This window comes from Amblyomma maculatum, chromosome 10 (assembly GCF_055883805.1).
Source record: "Amblyomma maculatum isolate TAMU_Amacu chromosome 10, ASM5588380v1, whole genome shotgun sequence".
In the NCBI taxonomy this organism is placed as follows: Eukaryota; Metazoa; Arthropoda; class Arachnida; order Ixodida; family Ixodidae; genus Amblyomma; species Amblyomma maculatum.
Window position 1 is genome coordinate 103948291 of NC_139353.1, and position 21302 is coordinate 103969592.

General features: G+C 47.6%; 1 protein-coding gene across 1 annotated transcript in view; it reads left to right on the top strand.

The window, feature by feature from the left end:
• LOC146177166 (protein-cysteine N-palmitoyltransferase HHAT-like) overlaps positions 1 to 21302 on the top strand; it is a 53396-nt gene that overhangs the window by 16980 nt on the left and 15114 nt on the right. Inside the window, exons 3-4 of the mRNA XM_084583107.1 lie at positions 427 to 542; positions 16172 to 16378. Of these exons, the coding sequence (XP_084439233.1) occupies positions 427 to 542; positions 16172 to 16378 (323 nt within the window). The remainder of the gene's footprint in view (positions 1 to 426; positions 543 to 16171; positions 16379 to 21302) is intronic.

Sequence of the window (21302 nt, forward strand, 5' to 3'; positions counted from 1 at the left end):
TGTTTAACTCTGATACAACCAGCATATATTTTTACGTTTCTTGGCATATTTCGTAGCCAGACCTTTCATAACTACCCTAAAGTCTAGCAGGCAATTTTTGGAAGCCATTTTCAAAGTCTCAGCCAACCTTGTAACCTCTAAAATGTACGCTTTTCAGCAATTGTTACATTTTATGCTAAGGAAAGGTATACGTAGTGTCTTCAAGTTCGCCGGGTACCTTTAAGAGGTTTCCATGGCAAACAGTTCAGCAATTATAGGAATGCTACTTAAATGCTTGCTTAGCATTTTTACACGTTCCGATGGCGTAGGCATAGTTCGTGCGGCACTTTGTCGTCCCGAAGTACGTCAGAATTGTTCAGACTGCAATCAAATTAAAATACTTTGTAGCCTTGGTGATATAAATTTGTATACGTGCAACACTTTCAGATGGAAAGACCGAAGCCTCCGATCACGGTGCGTGAGATTATCAACTACGCTGCCGGACTTTTGCGCTCGGCTGCCCACATCCTGCTCATAGACATCATGTGCCACTACTTTTACAGGTGATATTATACTTGCTAGGCTTCAAAAACGAGGTGATCTGAGTGGTCGTAAAGCATCGCGCTTCTAACTCTGATGAATACTGAAACTTTATACTGACTAGATATATCCAAAAGTATCCTGACAGGCATTCACATAAGATCAATAAAGATCACTCTGGTTTTCTTATAAATATCGCAGATGTACTTAAAAACATTTTCAGTGTCACAGACGGATGACTGCGAAGCTGTTTTCTCAATTGAACATGAAGCTAGCTGTAGTTTGAGGAGGCACTGAGGGTATAGAAGATGAATATGCGAACCAGGGTAACTGAAATTTATTAGCAACAATGGTGCGGCAAAATTATGTACATACGGCTAACGTGCCGTTAACTAAAAAATGGCTTGATGATCTCCCGTTGTAGAAAGCAAAATACACATTTAATAATGGGCGTCGCTGTTTTTGTCAAGAACAGAAACTCCTTACTTAAAAGAGCGGCAGAAGGCCTACTTCCGGAGACGTCAAGCAGATGCTTATTCCATGCATTCATGCCTGTGTATATGTGTGCTCTAATGTATGGTAATTCTGAAAGAATAAACTGAAATGATATCTCCAGTTGTGATGTTCAACTGCCAATAACTTTGGGTTGAACTCGGAGCAAAACATTCGTATTTCATGCAATGTTTCCGAAGATTGACGCCCTCACTATGCTTCGAAAGCTAAAAGTACAATCGCATCATGTCGTTGAAGCATTTTCTACTGACTGCTGTCAGATCTCAGGTTTTGGAAGTGGCTATGGTAAACTTATTTTTGATGTTTCTTGAAGTTCTTTTTTTTCTTCTTGTTGTTGTTTACGGTCCCGTCTCCTTGCTTCGACCAAAGAATTTCAATGGGCCGAATTAAATTAACAAACTGATTTAATTAAGATAATGGGTTGGTTAAATAAACAGGCACAGCACAGTTGAAATAAAGAACAGAAGAGACACTGAGTTGGGTCGCCCTCCGGCTTAGGACCGTCCGTCGTCCCAAGCGAGCGTACCGGGAGAACGTCCGTCTTCTCCGTCGCTCGGGCCGCAACTCCCCGGGCCACCCATCGCACCTCGTCGTTTTCGCACTGCCCCACGTTTCCGTGAAAACGTCCTTGGTGTCCCCCCCCCCCCCCCCCCCCCGTTCACACAGATTCGTGAAAAATCGTAGCCGAGGTCCAGTTCGCCGAAGCGTCCCAACCCCGGCCCTTCCACCACTAGCATTCCACTCTCGAGGACGCGCACGAAATTTACGGCTGCCTGTTACAAATACCAAAGAAAAAAAAAACACCCAACGGGCACTCGACGGATTCCGCCGACGGCGTTCGGAGCCTCGCGCGCTAACCACCAGGCCAAACAAAGAACAGCCGAGCGCCTTTCAATGCGCGAGACCACCCGCGCACAACGCGCACATGAAGGGACACTTCACACTGTACACAAAAACAAGAAAAAGGTCCCTCCTCCTTGGGTACGGGCGCCGCTCCACCCGCGCGCCTCGCGGGCCGGCTCTCCGAAACGGGAGGAAACACACACACACAAAAGGAAAACCCGAGTAAACATGCACTATTGACGACCTTACACGCCCCTCTTAAGATCGTTACCACAACCTCACTAGTTGTTGCACAGGATAAATAACACAAAGGTCGTCACAACTTCATTACAACGCACAAAAAAACGTAACGCCACTTTCAACAATTAGGTACTGAGACACAAGGCAACCGCCGCATGCGAGGCATCTAGCATGGCACCATGCGAACGCATCCGACACGAAAACATTTTTCAGAGTGGTCCCCGTGCCTGCCCTCGGAAACCACAGTGGGCTTCAACAGCTCTGGTGGCCTGTTGCGCCATGATAGAGGTGCCGGTGATTGCTATGCGCATGTTTGATTTTGCCGCAGCCTACCCCTAGTTCCTATGCTACTCTCAGTTTTGCGCCACGTCTTCCTTCTGCGTCTCCAATAACCTCCTCCGCTCTGCGGTCCCTCTCGGCGTTTTCCAACGAGCGAGGTTCTACCTCTCTCGCCGCTACCTGCCTCCAAGGTGACAGCCGCCCGTCCTCTCATATCGGGCACCTCGCAACCGCTGTTGCGTGCTTGTTGTTCAAGCGTGTGCCAAGCGTCTGCAGAAAGCAGGCAGTCTGCCTCCCTGGAAGCCGGTTCCCCTGTTACGGCGCAGAGCAGTGACGCGCTTTTCCCGACATGCTGACTCTGGCCTGCCTCTAAGCTGAGTGGAACTCGAGCTAGTTTTGCTAGCACTCTATTACCAAAGGCGCCAACAAGTGTGACATCGCCCACCTTCTCTGTCCCATTGTTAGGTAGCGCGCCCTCTGTTACGACAGTTATTTCGGTGCCACTGTCAACTAGCGCTCGCAGAACCGCGTCACCACATCTCAGGTTGACGTATTCCCGTGAGACTTCTTTCCTTAATAATGATACTGTGCAAGTCTGAACATCAACGGTACCTCCCCGTCCGGCCTCAACCATGGATCCGCCGCCGCCGCTGCCAGCATCTCCACAACTCTCCTGCCCTACAATGTTTTCTCTATTCCCCAGCATGTTGCCGGCTCCCCTGTTGGTGCGGTTTTCAGGGCAAGACCTTGCAAAATGTGGGCCATTACAAATGAAGCACGCAGGAGATTTGGAAGACCCTGGGTGCGCCGGCGAAGAAAGAGTTGATTTTTGCAAAGTTGGTTGTTGTTTGCCAGAGGGGCGTCGGCCTGCAATTATGTGTTTCCTTCCTGACCCATTTCCTTCGAAATCCTCGAAAGCCTCCATCAAATTTGCTATCTCGTGTGGCTTCACCCAGCTGTCCCCTTCCTCTCGTTTGACATACTTGTGAGCCTCAGTGCTCAGTGCCTGCTTCATCTGATCTGCCACATTAAGATCAATCACGTCCTCGAGCGTCTTGATTCCCCTCGCCGCCGTATAAAAAGCATGGTAGCTTTCGATTCGCGACGCAAAATGTTGCCAGGTCTCGTTCTCAGCCGGCAGCGCATTTTGGAACTGCCTTAGATAATCACCTGGAGACAGTCGCAGCTCAGATAAAATGGTCTTTTTGACCCTGTCGTAATTATCTAGCTCTTCGGTAGAAAGCTTTGAGAACAGGTGCGGGATTCTCTTGGTCATAAGGGGCAAAACTAAATGGCTCTTAACATTGTCGGGCACCTGATAGGAGCGGAATATGCCCTCGAGTCCCTCCAGCCATACCGGCACTTCTGGGTCTGTCGGAATCGGTGTGAGCAAACTATTTAGGCGGTTAGCAAAATACGCCAGCCTGTCTTCGCGCATTTGCCTCCCGCCTGAGTGCGAGCACTTCAGTAAACCGCTGTGCAGCTCCAACTTCGGCGTTTTCTCTCGCTCGATGAGCAGCGTGGTTTTGCTCAGCTCCAGCTCCATTTCCAGCCGTCGCATAGCTGAATCGAGGGTTTCCCCAGCGCCCCCATCTGCTCCCGCAGGCCCTTTTGTTCCCATTCTCTCATCTGCCCCTGTCACCTCCTCTGCTCTGGAATCTCCGCTATCGCTCCCGCTCTCCTCCGCACTCATTATCGCAACCCTTGCACTGCTACGTAGTATCATGCACAATTCCTGTTACACGCTACAAAACGCACGGCACCAGTGGGTTCTGAGGACCAGCATAAGGGCCACTCACCTTTCCGCTGGCGTAGCCACCCTGCTTTCCCCGACTACCGCGTCGTCTGCCGTTCCTGCGCCCGGGCTTTGCTCCTCTGCGCTGCCAGTGCGCGATGTAAACCTTGGAAAACACACGAGCAGTCCAGCGCTAGTCCATCAGTAACTGATGTCACTTTCGCTGCCTGATCACTTGGCTGGCGCGCTTGATTTCAGTTCCTTGATGCGCTGAGCACCGCTAGCTCGGTCCGTTGGCCGTGATGCGCGGGGCGTCTTTCGCTGCCTGCGCGGCTCGCACCTTACGCGCACTGATGGCTCAGTCCGTTGGCCACCATTCTGGGCGTCTTTCGATGCTGCGCCGCTAGCTCCTTCAGCTTCAGTGTCGGTCCATCGATCTGAAATGATGGCTCAGTCCGTCGGCCACAATGTTGCTGTCTTCTCGTGCTGCCTTCTTTCAACGGAGACCTCCTCCTCAGGCGCTGTCCATCGGCCCGGAAGTCTTCCTGCTGAACAAGTTGTTTTGTGATCGCCGAAGGCTGACGGGAGACTGTGATCCTGTCTTCGGCTGCGCCAGTAAACTTCTTTTTGATGTTTCTTGAAGTTCTTTTTTTTTCTTCTTGTTGTTTAAGGTCCCGTCTCCTTGCTTCGCCGAAAGAATTTCAATGGGCTGAATTAAATTAACAAGCTGGTTTAATTAAGATAATTCGTTGGTTAGATAAACAAGCACAGCAAAGTCGAAATAAAAAACTGAAGAGACACTGAGTTGGGTCGCCCTCCGGCTTAGGACCGTCCGTCGTCCCAAGCGAGCGTACCAGGAGAACGTCCGTCTTCTCCGTCGCTCGGGCCACAACTCCCCGGGTCACCCATCGCACCTCGTCGTTTTCGCGCGGCCCCACATTTTCGTGAAAACGTCCTTGGTGTCCCCTCCCCGTTCACACAGATTCGTGGAAAATCGTAGCCGAGGTCCAGTTCGCCGAAGCGTCCCAACCCCGGCCTTTCCACCACTGGCATTCCACTCTCGAGGACGCGCACGAAATTTACGGCTGCCTGTTACACATACCAAAGAAAACAAACACCCAACGTGCACTCGACGGGTCCGCCGACGGCGTTCGGAGCCTCGCGCGCTAACCACCAGGCCAAACGCAGAACGGCCGAGCGCCTTTCAATGCGCGAGACCCCCCGACCCTCAAGAAAGACATAAAACAGACAACGCGAACACGAAGGGACACTTCACACTGTGAACAAAAACAAAAAGAAAGGTCCCCCCCCCCGCCCCCCTGGGTACGGGCGCCTAGGGCGCCGCTCCACCCACGCGCCTCGCGGGCCGGCTCTCCGAAACGGGAGGAAACACACAAACACACACAAAAGGAAAACCCAAGTAAACATTCACTATTCGCGACCTTACAGCTATCATGCGTAAACACGGACTTAACAAACGTAAACATGGACTTAACAAACATGTAATTGTCACTTCTGTTGCTATTCTGACAACGAGACACGGTTTTTTGGTTAATCAGAGAATGCACTTTTTGGGTATTGTGTTGTTTATTTTGGCAATAATTTTCATATCTGAGCCCAACGTGCGAACGTCTTGTCATTTTTCTCTAAACTGTACACTAAGAAGTGCAGATTTTCCAGTCACCATGTCCTGTGTAAAAGCCTTGCTTGATGATTACCGCTTATCCTCTCCACTTCCCAGTCCTAAGCTTTGAAGCGATAAGCTTCACTACGAAGGTCGGAGTCAAGCTTTGCGTGGGCAGTATGCTGCCAAAGCCATATTGTGCGCATGCGCGAAACCGAGCGACGTCACGCGCAGTGCAGGTGGCCGCCGTCCCCACAGCCGTCGCCTCACCTTTCGCCGCAGGCGCACGGTACTGCCCATGTGCGCCGCCGCTACTACTGCACGCTTGTCTCCTCGCCACCATTTCACCTTTCTAAGAGAAAAGCTTCACTAGGAGGGTCGGAGCCGAGCTTCGCGCGCGTATACCGTATGCCGTAGCGTCACAGCCTAGGCCAGCTGCTCAGCCCCATCGCCAAGCTCCTCCAGCGTTTGCCTAGCAAAGCTTAAGAGGTGTGTGACTCATCCTCATTAAACAAACAACAACAAAAATTTGTTTCCATCCGGGAATCCAACCTCCATCTAGTGGATCCCCAGCCGAGCGCTTCACCGCTGTACCACGTGAAACGGTCGTGACACGTTTTTTTTTTGTTTTCTTCATTGCCGGTCAACAAAGTGCATACAAGCATAGAAATCACTAGCCTACCTTTGACTTAAGCGATGTCTTATAACTTTTTCATTGTGATCAATGCGTCAATCGCATCCATTCATTGAGACTGCTCAGGCTGACTGCGGAGAACATCTTTGAGAAATGTGACACTTTCAATGACGTTGTCCCTGACCGATCGTACATTCTCTTCGGCGTGCCTAAATGACATCCGCGTATCCCAAATGCTGTGGATTAATCATGTCACTTTGTACGGGTACAAACCGGATGCCGTAAGGATTATTGGGTGGTGCTTGTTTTTAAAGTCCTTTACAATATATGCCAGTGAAAAACGGGATCCCAGCTCAAAATGGGAGCCAACTAGGCGCACTAATTCCTTTTTTCCCATGAAAAGGGGTGGCCTTGGTCTTTTGAACTTGTTTCAGCGACAACTTGTATCAAGATTTCCTTTTTTTTTGCGCGATCAAACAGACCCTTTTTTGCGCACAATGAAGCAGATGCGCTTAGGTAACGTGATGCTGGACTTTGTTGTGTCTAGTTATCCGGCCAGACTGGATATTTAAGAGAAGCTGTTTTAGCGTTACAAATTTTGCGTGTCCAATTTTCGGTTGAGTATCTTAGTAGTGTATCTAGGAAACAATTGTACAAAAGCTTGCTCAACATTTTTTTACCCGTACCCCTATACCGAAACAGATATTGTGGAGGCTCAGGACAAGATGTCCTAAAAAAAGATTGGAAGCTGCCGGTAAAATCGACCGTCAAATTGTTTTTTTTTTAAGCTTCACACTGGTACCCTTCCCGTAAAAATGTCGCCTAATGATAAAGTTATATTTGTACCTTAAACCCTCAACAGCAAAATATGTAAAACACCAAGGTCATGAAACGCTTTTCATAATTCCGCTTGTCTACCCTGAGGATGATAGCGGGATTCCGTAAGAGATATTGCGTTTGAAAGCACCAAAGACTAAAATAGCTAAGTCACTCAATTAGGTTGATGTCAAGGATGTGACGTCACTCATCTGTCGTCAGCTATGAGGACCAAGCGAGAACGAGTGTGCTCCAAAGCCGCCAGGCGACGCTTCTTGCCTTCCGCGAGTGACAAATGCTGCGCCTTACCTTTCCTGTATACGAATTATAGAACGCCAGTCAAGTTAGACGCGCTCGACATGGAAGACGAGGAGAGTTTACCCACTGTCGGATCATGAAACGCTCTTCATAATTCCGCTTGACCACCTTGAGGATCCCCTTCATGGATCACTGCCATGTCGTGGAGGAGGGGCTTGCGAAACTCGATGAAGTCGTGAGTTCTGCTTTGTAGGGCCACTCAAGATAGACAGGTCACGGCAGAGAGTTCTGACAAAATGTGATTCACTGGACAACGTAATGGCAACCCACTCCAGTATTTCCTGTCAACAAAACCCTATGGACAGTCACAATAGAATTAATGATAGGGTGCCGGAAGATGAGCCCCCCAGGTTGGACGGCGTCCCACATGCTACTGGGGCTAAACAAAGGGCGATTCCTAGTAGCTCAAGGACGAATGAAGCGGCTGGGCTAAAGCCAAAAGGACGCTCAGTTGTGGATGTGTCGGGAAGCGACCGGAAAGTCCGATGTTGCAAGGAGATATATCACATAGCAACATGGAATGTAAGATCTATGACGCAAGGTAAACTGGATGTCGTCATGCGAGAAATGAACAAGTTGAACATTGATATTTTGGGTATCAGCGGGCTCAAGTGGACCGGAATGGGAAAATGTATTCCGGTGACCATTATGTATTTTATTGTGGGAACGAATCTAGGAGAAGGAATGGGGTCACTGTTATAGTAAACAGAAGAATGGGCAAAGCAGTGCTAGGGTACAACTACAAATACAACCGAATGATTTCACTTCGGATCCAAGGTCACCCTTTCAACATGACAGTTATCCAAGTCTATGCACCAACCACTACTGCTGAAGAAGCTGACGTTGAGAGATTTTATGCTGACCCGCAATGCCTTTTAGACCGCACTCCATTCAGACGTCCTTTTTCTCATAAGAGACTGGAATGCTAAGGTGGGGAGTGGAAAAATTTCCGGAATTACAGGCAAGTTCGGTCTTGGTGAGCGCAATGAAGCTTGGCAGAGGCTAGTAGAGTTCTGTCCGGAAAAGAACCTCACCATAGCGAATACTTCTTTTCAACAGCACAAGAGTACACATAGAATTCACCGGACGGTCTGTACAGGAATCAGATTGATTACATTCTTTTCCGGCAGAGATGGAGAAGTGTTATACAAGCAGCAAAAACAAGGCCTGGGGCCAATTGCGGCACCGATCATCAGCTTCTTTTTGCCAATTTTAAGCTTAGATTGAGGAAAACGCAGAAAACTAGAAGGCCTTTCAGGTATGATCTGGATCAAATTCCATTAGAATATGCTGTGGAAGTGAGGAATCGATTTCAAGAATTAGATCTACAAGACAGAGAACCTGAACAGATATGGACTGATGTTCGTGATATAATACAGGAAGTGGCTACTAAAGTAGTTCCAAAGCAAAAGAAATTCAAGAAAATAAACTAGTTATCTGAAGAGGCTTTTCAAATAGCTGAGGAAAGGAGGAATGCAAAAGTTATGAGGGAAAGAGAAAGATACAAGGTTCTCAATGCGGATTTTCAGAAAATAGCAAAGAGAGATAAGAATGCCTTCCTAGACATACAGTGCCAAGCAGTTGAAAAGAACAGCCAATTGAGGAACACAAGAGCTCTGTATAAGACAATCAAACACATCAAAGGAAGCTTCTGTGCTACGCTGGGCGTGATAAAGGACAAACGAGGCAGGGACCTCACTGAAGCCTCAGATATAAAGAAGAGGTGGTAGGAATACACAGAAGAACTGTACAAGAAGGACCCGGATGTGTAAACCCAACATTAGGCGGTTGTGATTACTGATCTCGAGCCGAGCATCCTGAAGAGTGAAGTTGAATGGGCCTTACGCAGCCTTGCTAAGAGCAAAAAGCTAGCGGAATTGATGGCATTCCAGCTGAGTTGCTTCAAAACCTCAACCATGATGCTGTAACATTCTGCATACATTAAATCAGAAGATTTGGACAATCCTGCAGTGGCCACAGGTTTGGTGGAGGTCAGTTTACATCCCCATTACAAAGAAAGGCAGTGCCAAAGATTGTTCCAACTACCGCACGTCGCGCTTATTTCGCAAGCTAGCAAGGTGATGTTGAAAATCCTGCAAGGTAGACTGCAGCAATATGTGGATCGGAAGTTTCCGGATGTGCAAGCTGGATTTCGCAAGGGCAGAGGATCTAGAGGCCGGATTGCCAACCTTCGCTGGAGTATGGAAAAAGCAAGAGAGTTCCAGAGACCCATCTAATTCTGCTTTATTGATTATGCGAAAGTATTTGACTGCGTAGATCACAACAGTTTGTGGCAAGCTCGCCAAGAGATGGGAGTTTCAATTCACCTCATCTGTCTCCTCAGGAACCTGTATAAAGGGCAAGAGGTCACAGTCAGAACTGGGCATGGTCTTACTGATTGGATTCTGATTGAGAAAGGAGTGAGACAAGGCTGCATTCTGTCACCCCGCCTATTTAATCTATATTCTGAGTGCATCATGAGGACGGCCGGTCCGGACGTGTCTTCAGCTGGAGTGAAGATTGCTGGGAAACGTATCAACAACCTACCTAGATATGCGGATGATAGCACTTTATTGGCTGAAAACGAAGTGGAACTCAAGAGATTTCTGATGCGCGTACAAGAAGAGAGTGAGACGTCTGGGCTTAAAATGAACATTAAAAAAGACAAAGATCATGGCGTCTTGCCTTGGAGTCTTTGAGCATCAAGGGACAAGAAGTGGAAGCTGTGACAGATTTTTTCTTCTTCAGCTCCAAGATTACCCAGGAAGGAGACTGCAGCCATTAAATTAGAGACGCCTGCTTCTGGGAAAGAGAGCTATGGCTAGCCTTGACCGCCTAGTAAAGAGCAGAGACATTAGACTGGCAACCAAGATCCGTATAACTCGTGCTATGGTCTTTCCGGTTGTGATGTATGGATGCGAGAGTTGGACTGTGAAGAAGGCTGACCGCCGAAGAATTGACGTGTTTGAATTGTGGCGCTGGAGGAGACTCTTGAGTGTTCCTTGGACTGCAACTGCCGGAAGATCTAATCAGTCGATATTGTCGACCATAAACCCTGACTGCTCATTGGAGGGTCAAATTCTAAAGTTAAAGCTCAGCTACTTTGGTCATCTGATGAGAAGAGAGGAGTCGCTGGAGAAAGATTTGATGTTGGGAAAGGTTGAGGGTCACCGGAGAAGGGGTAGGCAGCGAACGCGAAGGTTAGATGGCATCCTGGAGGTGCTGAAGATGAAGTTATGTGATGACGAAAAATAAGCGACACCGACCAAAAGAAAAAAGATGGAATGACAAGGCTCCCGTGAGGGAGCCGAAACGTCATTCCATCTTTCTTCTTTTGGTCGGTGTCGTTTATTTTTCGTCATGTCCCATCCCGACCAGACGGGCTTCCGTCAAATTCTTGACTTCAAGTTATGTGATGTTAGGAAACTAGTGAGAGACCGGAAAGCGTGGCGTAAAATAGTTCATAGGGTCGCGAAGAGTCGGACACGACTGAACAGAACTGAACCTTGAGGATGACAGTGGGATTCCGCGAGTCACTGATACTGCGATCGGCGCGCGATTTGAAGGTACCAAAAACTAAAATAGTTAGGTCACTCAATTATGGTTACATTAAGGATGTGACGTCACCCATCTGCCATCAGGTGTGACTCATTTATTCATTCACAAACCGTTATTCATGAGGCTGACCTGAGGCCTAGAGGGGAAGGGGGTGGGTGGCCCAAGCGAGAGCCATTGCGCTCCAAGGCCTCCACCCCGCCGGGGTGGCGCAGTGGTTACGACGCTCGACTACTGTTCCCAAGGACGCGGGATCGAATCCCGGCCTCGGCGGCAGCTTTTCGGTGGAGGCGAAAAGCAAGGCGTCCGTGTGCTGTGCGATGTCAGTGCACGTTAAAGAACCCCAGGTGGTCGAAATTTCCGGAGTCCTCCACTACGGCGTCTCTCATAGCCTGAGTTGCTTTGGGACGTTAAACCCCACAAACCAACCAACCAACCAAGGCCTCCGGGCGTTGGATCCTTCCGCAAGTGACAGATGCTGCACCTTTCCTTTTCTGAAACGAATTACAGAACGCCGGTGAAGTTAGATGCGCAAAGAGAGTTTAGCTGTTGGCGAACGGCACAGAAGACTGGAGAAATTATTGCTTTTCGCTACATATATCCAGCATTGCAGAGCTAAGCTATCTTTAATTGTTTTTACGATCGTGGTGTTTTTCTACCTAAACATTTCGGACTGGTAGGCTTATATATTACCGTAATTTAGTTGTGTTTTCTTTCAAGTAATTTTTAAATGAAACTATCTCGAAGCATGCATAACAGTGGTAGGTGTGTTTTTCTTGTCTATTTGTCTTAATAGTGCATGCGTTGCACGCGCATTAATAAGAGCAGGCGGAACAAGGCTCCTAGTGAAGGTGAAAATGACTAGTAGCAAAGCTACTGGATACCTTCACTGTTGAGTATCAGTATTTCATAGCTATCGCTACAACACATGAGGCGGCAGAACTATTTTTGTCTGGGCGTGATTATTTTAAGACCACATATTTGGAACCTGCACTCCATATAATAGAGAGAAATCTTCTTTGATCAAGCTGCTTTTAAAAGCTTGGTTTTGCGTCCTACGTATTACCGAACTTTTTACGCGTCTTGCCGCCGCTAGCCAACATGTTCAAGCTAATTTGGAATTCCGTATTGTTGATGCTATGAACCATCGTTGTACCACCTACTTATCCTGAAGCAGCAATAGACCGGCGTACCAAGAGGCCAGACAGTATAAGCACTTTTGGACGGTAGGCAAACCATTGCGAGTCTTTTTAATAGATATTGTTTTTAAAACCAAGACAAGAGTTTTCGGTTGTTCAGATACAAAGCAATATCACGCTACGGTCCAGGATGTCAAGGCTCCTTTCGCTAACCGCAACGGCCACGGAGACTCCGCCACGTCTGCTCCAGGCGAGCAGCACTGCACTCGACGACGCTCACGAAGGTCTCGCCCGACAAACGCCAGTGTCTTCTTTATAGGAAACGAAAGCTGTTGACATCTGAACTGTCCTCTCCGGAGGCAGGAATTTTCGATTGTTCGAAAGCGCCAACGGCCAGTGCACTGGGATTCCGCGGCGCGAGGGGAGGGGGGGGGGAGAGCACGTCTCTATGGTGCCGGCAGTCGTTGAGGCGCCAGGGTGTCTGGCAACTGCTCTGACGAATGCAGCCAAGCTTGATGTTGAGGCTTCTCCTCACTACACTGAATTCATGCGGCGCAGCACCTTGTACCAGGCGCTCGCCGGCACCCGCTTGGCTCCAGTCCTCGAACGCTGCAAGAGCCTCGGGAACCGAGGCGGTATTGAAAGGGGCCACACATTCTCGCTGTCCTCTGAATAGGCCTTATCAGCTTGGCTGGTTTCCGATCCTGCACACAAGGGAGATGTCTGCTGTCTCAGGTATGGCATCTGCGATGACAACAAAAATAGCGTAGGAACAAAATAGGGACACAGTGAGCGCTATAGCGCTAGTGCGTGCCCTTGCTTGCCCTTCTTCTGTCCCTGTGCTATTTTTGTGCACATGTGTTACCAACAAGCCCGAACCGCCAGTGTAATCAATGATGAGATCTGCAAAATACCCCCCCCCCCCCCCCCCCCCCCGGCAAGGAAAGAGCGCGACCTCTTTCTGCGCATATCAGGCAAATACACAAGTCTTAGTTCTACAAGAATGTCAAAGTAGCTTGCTCCTACGGTATTCCGAAACGTAGCAAAACACTGCCCTGAATGTGAATCAAAGGTGACAGGTTTCCTCTCTATTAGGCGTGGCCTTCGGGGTCGCAACCTGCCTCTCGTGCTTCCCTTTCACGACAACGCGGTGCTGCTCCGTTCGCTGCATTGTAGGTTGCTCCCGCGCGCTTTCTCGCACGTTATTTGTCGCCCTTTCTTCACCGGCAGGACACCTCAAAGCTCAGACAGATTGTCATTGCTGGCGTGATGTGCCGCTATCACATCCCCGTCTGCCTTCGTCAGTTCGAGGAAGCCGCCTGATTGGAAAGACGGTAGACTGGTTTCAGATCCCTCACTCGGCGGGGCAGAAGGCGCCTCATTCCCCGAAGCAGCTGTCGCACTGTCTACATGAGCATTTCACTAGCAGGAAGCATGCTCACATGAACGTTCTGACTGGTCCGCGATTGATTTACTCAGCGGGGCAGAACGCATCTAGTTCTCGAAAGCAGCTGTCGTTGCTTGAGCATTACATTCGCAGGGAGCATGCATCTTCAGATTCAACTGCATGTAGCGACTGGTCCACGATTTTGCGGGCTTCTAAACTCGTCGTGCGTGTACAGAGTGTTCAACGTAGCCCAATCCCCTTTTTTCCACATGAACCTCAGACGGTTAGAAAAAAGGAAAGGCAACTGCTCTGAAAAGGCGACCGACACAGCCACCTCTGTGTGCAGTACGCCAAACGAACCCTCTATTGTGACGCGCGTGCACATCAGAGAAACGATGTCGCTCCGTGCCACTTGCCTGATCCGCACGCACTCGCCGATCAAGACAAGTGCAGGGGCACCACATTCCCCGAGGCGGCGGAGTCACGTAAAACCTGACACTGCTTCCCATTCACAATCAGTTCGCGCGTGTACAGTTCCTGGAAGTTCACGTTCTCCGCGTCTATGTTGGCGAGCGAAAAGCAACCCTTTCCCTTTGACAGCCCCTCGAGATCTGCCCAGGGTCGTTACACCGGAAACAGGCTGTCGACTTCCTCTTTTCAAATGCTATAGTACGTTCCTTCTTCCTTTTTGCTTCTGTAGTGTAGTCTATTAAGGGTGCGCCGTTTTCTCAGTCCTCCTCACCAGTTTCTTTCTCTACACACGGAGCGGTGTACGTTTCTTATCCCGCGATGGGCGCTTCACAAAATTCCTGTGGGGCTCCGCGACTGCCCACAAACTTTATGCAGCTGCGTCGCGCCTAACCCACAATTGTTCTGTGAGCTCAGCGAGGTGATCCAAGCTTTTTCTTTCGGACTTGTCTTGCACCCACATACGCATTACCTCATTCAGACTGTTGTAAAACTGTACTAGACAGATTTCTTCAACAACGTTGTCCCGATCATCATAGATATCAGCGGATTTGAGCCATTAGATCAAATTTGCATTCAGACACTGAGCGAACTCCGGAAAAGACTCACCGGCTTTTTCCTTGCTTTCCGGAACCGTTCACGGAAGACGTCCGCCGAGAGGTGGTACTTTCTAAGCAAAGTTGCCTGTATTTCTCATGATCGTCCGCCTTCTCTTGGATAAGCCTAGCAAGCACGTAGGCCGCTTCGCAATGTAAAACTGTTAAGAGGTGCAGGAGCCAGATGGAGCTGAAAATCTCGTTTTTCTCACAAATGTGCTCAAAATCAAAAAGAAACAGATCGATATCCTCGCTCATTGTGAAAAATGACTGGTGGTCATTCATATTAGGCCACTTGAAAGTTTAAGGGCTCGCAACAGCGGAACCGTTAGCATTCGCCCAATCTGCCTGCGCTTTCCCTAACCTAATTTCCAATCGCTTGCTTTCTAGCGTTCCTCAATTCTTCTTTTCTTCTTTGCTCTATTTCCTCTTTATTTTCCAGCTCCTCCACTACTGCTTTCCGATTTATCTCTTCCCATTTGCACAATATTCCACAATATCTTCATCTCCAAAGCCGTCGCCTTCGATCGATTTGATAGTCTGCTCCTTTTAATTCTATTCGCCACAATCAAGCCATTCCTCACATGCCAAGGTTAGGTCCGTGATTCACAGCTTTATCCAGTCGCTGCGAGTATCTCAGGAGTAGGTTGGTGCAAAGCAAGTTTCAAATTCAAACAGGCTTCTACAACAAACTTTCCCTGCAACGAAGAAGCCCTTAATTTAATCCTGGCAATACTCAAGGAGAGAAGACGATAGCCACAGCAAACCGGAGCAAGAACACTATACCGACCATCCCAGCGCTGTCGTCCAGCTGCCATGCCTCGGTACGAGATGTGAAGGCTCCTTTCGCTGACCGCGAGTGCCAGGGAGATTCCGCCACGTCCGCTCCAGGCGAGAAGCGCTGCACTTGACGATGATCATGAAGGTTTCTCCCCACAAACAGCAGCGTCTTCTTTTATAGGCCCCGAATGTCCTTGGCGTTTGAATTGTCTTCTCCGCGGGGGGGGGGGGGGGGGGGGGGGCACAAATCGGCGGCACTCTACAGAAGCACGAAGGGGGGGAAGGTTAGAGGAAGGCGCGCCTTCATGGCGCCGGCCATCGTTGAGGTGGAAGGCTGCCTGGCGACTGCTCTGACGAGTCCAAACAAGCCCGACCGAAGCTGAGGCTTCTCCTCAGTGCGTGGAAGCTATGCTGCGCAGCACCTTTGCTTGCAAAGTGCACCAGACGATCGCTGGCAGCCACTTGACTCCAGTCGTCGACCGCTGCAGGAGCTGCGGGAACAGCGGCTAGAAACTCAATCAGAACACCAGGGGCCATGGCGATATGCGTGTTGTTTTGTAAATCTTGTCCCTGTAGTAATGAAATTTGTGTGATGCAAAGAGCAAACTTGGCAAAACCTATGGAATACATTGCACGAGTTACGGAACAGTGCATTTTCTACACATGATCTCACTAATTGCGTGTCTCTTTTTTTCTGAAAACTGATTTTTTTGTTATTTTTGCAGTTCCGCGCTGATTACGGCGCCGCACTTGGTAAAAAGGCTGGACAATACGAGCCTCCTGGGCTATGGAGTCATAATCAACATAATGTTCTTCCTCAAGTACCTCATCCAGTATGGCTTCTCTGGAAACTGTGCCCGAATAGAAGGCCTTCGCCTTCCAAGTCCTCCCAAATGCGTCGCTAGGTCGCACCTGTGTTCGCACTTCTGGAGGTAAGTTCTCAATGAGGAGACGTTATTTTCACTCCTGCTCAATGGGGGACGTTTGTTGGCCATCGTCAGATGCACAGTTTTGGCCGAGCTGTTATCATTGGTCTAACAGAACACTTAAAGATGAACGCTTTCAGACAATTCAAAAGCTTGTTTTGTCTTAAGCGCACTTTTTTCGTATAAAAACATTCAGCAGTAACAAGAAAGATGAACGCTTTCAGACAATTCAAAAGCTTGTTTTGTCTTAAGCGCACTTTTTTCGTATAAAAACATTCAGCAGTAACAAGGAATACTATTTCTATTGTTCATGGTTGAATTCCTAGTTGAAAGTATACTCAGATGAGATGCATACCGGTCAATCGCGAAGTAGGGGCGTTACTTCTTTAAAAAACACCAAAATTCTTCAAATGTGTTATAAGAGCGCCTTTCTTGCGAATAAACTGATGCAAGTAATGAATGATACATTTTGTTGAATTATTAAATGGCACGAAGTCTTCTGCTTGTTTGTACTCTTTGACAGTGATGGACGCACAAAGCACACTAAAGTCACAAAATATTTACAAAATTCTGGCATTGTTGTGGGGCAAAATTCGTTGCGTGAACGCCTGACGAAGTGTCGTCTCTGAATACATTGCACTTCTGAATACGCAATCTACTGCTAGCGTTATGATCAAAAAGCCATAACACTCAAGTGATCACTTCCTCTAGCCACACAAACGAATCAGCAATGTACATCTAGACCCGTGTTGTAAAGCACCTATACAGCAACAAAAACAGAGACAGTGCATGCATACAGGAGAAACAGATTGTATACAAACAGCACATACACAGCAGCCGAAAGAGATCAAAGAGGTCACAGCCCGAGTTAGGCAGTAGCCTTGCGCCCGCGGAATCATCGTCGAAACATTTTTTTCGTGTGTTTTCCAAGCTAGAGTTTTTAAAAGCAAAAGCCAACGTATCATAGCATTCATCTGATAAGGTAAATATTACGTTTTACCGAACAAGAATTCTTCGACTCGTCTTTTATATCCGCTTATGGAATTAGTGCCACAAGCAATTCAACTAACTATTGAAACAAGTTTCTTATGGCGGGAATGGGACAGTTTATTGGCGGCCTGCCATTGGATGTTCTAACCCGTCTTTTAGCATCCGCTACATTTCTGAAATTGTGGCCACAAGGTCCGACTCTGGCCATGTGAAAGGAGCTGCCCAAGTTGGCAGGTGCTGCCGACTCGACCATTTGATTTAGTCTCGTTCCTTCACACAACTTCCCGACATGTCACTGTCCGAAATGGCACCTACTAACTACCACCTAACTACCGCTACTGCCGCATAACTAGCATGTTTGTGAGTTTTGCTTGCAGCGCCGACGTCTGATTTATTGGGTAAAAGGGCTAGTATCTCTCGGTCCTTATAAAGAACCACACCCAATGAAACCTCCACATAGTCAATATTCCCATCACTATTTGCCTTTTGAAACAAGGCACATTATATTGAGTGGCGTTTGATTAAAGGACTCTGCCACCACGAAGTTTCCTTTTACAAAGCTGCTCTTAGCCATTGTGACGAAATCAACGCACGATGCTCAAATACAGAGGTAGCAGGCGCGTTAAAAGATGAAATGCTTTTTTCACCTGGAGATCATGTGACAATAGTCTCATAAAAAATGAACACTCAGAGCCGCTGGCAACTGATACAGTGTATTGCGAGCACTAAGAATATTACTTAAGCTGTAATGCAGCTTCAATTGAGCTTCTTTGCAGGGCAGCAGCAACTCAGCGATGTGACGTGTGTGTATGTGTGTGTGTAAAAAACTCCAGCACTCAAAAATAGAAGGAAAGCAGTGAAAATTGTCTCACCGTGCCAGTTGTATAAGACCCCTTCTCCAGAAAATCGTACGTCAACTGATTCAGCGTTTTGAGCGAATAATTATGGACATGCTGTGGCAGGTGGCATAGCGGGGAACGAATCCAATGGAGTGTAAAAATTCAGGACCATACATGGAGCACTTGGCTGCCCATGACAGTTTAGATTTGCTAAATTCGTTGCGAGAATCAGATGTGAATCGGGCCCTCTGTGCTTTTGGGGGACGACAGGTGCGAATTTCGAGGACACGCATTGATATTCGTACATATTGCTATGCTGGGAGCTAACTCCACATACGCGAACTATGATTTCAACGAGAGCCGCGAACGGTAGCCATTAACGTGGGCACGTCATGCCTTTAAAGGCGGAGCTTACAGGTATACTAATTAGAAACTAAGGATGCCGTGTATTAATAGCATTCCACCTCCTAAGAATAAATATAATGTGCTATTCGGAGAGCTGTTGCGACGGTAGGTACGAGTTAGGGAAAATGCTCGGGCTTGCCAGCTGGCTCTAGATGAGCTGTCACCGCTGTCTTGTGCCTACAATGAATTGAACATTTAAAGCGGACAACTGGGCTAGTTGGTGACCTTTAGATTCAAGGTAACTAGCGCTAAAGACAAGGAAAGAAGAGAGACGGTCACCACGAACACTAGACATCAACTTGCTTTTATTACAGACAGACACATTCAATATATAGGCAAGCCATGTATAAAGAATCATACCCTAAAATGCAAGTACAATGGCACCTTCCGATTCAAGAATTGTAATCCTTTGCATAATAAAGATAAGGATGGCTTGCTTACGCACTTGGCGTGCTTAATCACTGAAATATCCTTATCTTTATTATCCAAAGAATTGCATTTTCTTGAACCGGAAGTTGTCGTTACAAATATGGTTGTGATTTTTTGTACATGGTTTGTCTATATATTGAATGTGGCTTTCAGGAATAGAATCAAGTTGATGTCATGCGTTCGTGGTGTCCGTCTCTCTTCTGTCGTTGTCTTTACCGCTAGTCATCATATGCCTTGAACATGAAGAACTGAGGGACGAGACAAAAAGAGAGAGACGCGCTTCGCAACAGTCATCGTCCGCCACCGAAACAGTGGCTACTGCTATGACGACATGTACAAGGCTTCAGATACACAGGCGTAAATGGTCTTCCACCGCAAAGGGCGAAGGGCCTGATGTTCCAAGACCTGTAGCCTGAAAGCAGCCACGTCACCGCTCTCCCAGGTCAAGCTTCGCCTTCAGAGTAGACGCGAAGCGTCTTAACACCGTATTTTATTTCCACGAATATTTTATATTATCGCTTTAATTAGGTTTTTTCAGGAAAGAATACAGAGTATCGGTCTCAACACCTTTAATACTATATTTTTATTTCCTGGATGCTTTATTTTTGATTAAGACAATTACTGAGCAAGGGAAGAGAGTGGACAGCTACACTTTTCAGAGACGCATGTGTCATTGGATCGAATTCCTACCGCAACTAGCCTCCAACATTGATAAGATGGATGCTAAAAAGAAAACGAAATTATATGGCACTACTCTGAACGCTGTCCAAAGTGCGACAGTGTTACAAGCTTGATACGAATTCGCCTGGGCATTTCCTCCAAACGAAAAAAATGCAGCATAGGTGTCACCACCAAAGCCCATTCTCCAAGCATGTTCACGATGACGCCAAATAAAACGTCTAAATGATCAACTACGCTTTTTTTTTTGTAAATGCTAAAGCGCGTTCAATACCCAAATATTCACTAATAAAGGCAATCTAAACGCAACAATTATAACCATATCTACATTTCGCTGAGCCATCCACGGCCACTTCCATTTCAACATGTTTCAGGTTTCGCGCATAGCGGCTATACGTTTCGCCTGTCCGGATGAAAGTTTTGCAAGTTCTTCGCTTTACAAATATAGGGCAACAGAAAAAGTCTAAGGCCCCATCGGACTCCACGTAAGCCATTTAATAAATCCTAGAAAGCCACCTGGAGACTGCTGCAGAACGGCCTTTCGCCGATCCCTTTAAATATTCGCGTATATTCAGGGTTTTCTTCCCCTAAATTCAAAGCTGGAATGCTCCAAAAGAAGACCCAAAAAAAGAAGAATATATTACTAGGAATGATGTACCCTTGCGATGTATTCTTGAATTTTGCTGTCAAGTTTATACGGAACTGATATTGAGCACATTAGGCTGCCATTAGAAACAAATGGGATGGTTTATTTATCTGAGCAATAAAAGCAGACAACTGCAAATGTCGCAATTTATGTTCTGCTGAAGCCTTTATTGCAACGGCATAATCCTATATTACGCAAAATATTGCTTTGTATGCACATCACGGGGAGGAAAGCGCGGCCCACTTCCGTCTTGGCTGATTTGACGAACCTCCTCAGCCTTGGAAGCCGAGCAGTAGGCGCGAGGAGAAAATCCTTCGCTTCTTTTCAATTGATATGTCTCTTTTACGTCGCTTCTGTCTGACTTTCGAACTTTCGACTACCCCACCGCCGCTATCCTACGACCGTTGCACTGCCCGTCGCTGGCGTAATTTGAATGTTGTGTGTTTGTTTCGGGAGCTCTGCCAGCCGATTTCCCGATGTTGCCTTTGGTGCGTATACTTTGTGTATCCGGTCACTTTGTCTCGTTGTTACTTCACGTGCTCGTAATTTCATCACGTCAGTGTGACGACAGCTGCAGCAGTGTTTGTCTTTGCGCACATGATGTTCGAAATCTGTCCCTATCTCTTGACACTGCCCCAGTTCGGTTTATATTGTGCGACTCGCACCGACCATCTAGCGCCGTGAATCCTTTGTGTGTCGACTTACTACATTCGCCAGGGTGATTACAAATTGTTCGGATACAACTCGCATGGACACGCAGAAGAGTCGGTACGTTCTTAAAGACATTGGACAAGCACATCAAGGCGAAAGCACACAATCGACATTTCGCCCGTACGTGATGTATGTATGTATTTTATGTAAGCTGCGTTCTCACGAACGTCACCCCAATTTTAGAACAGATTCAATTCACGTGCAAATTTTGAACACAAACGTGCAGTCGTGT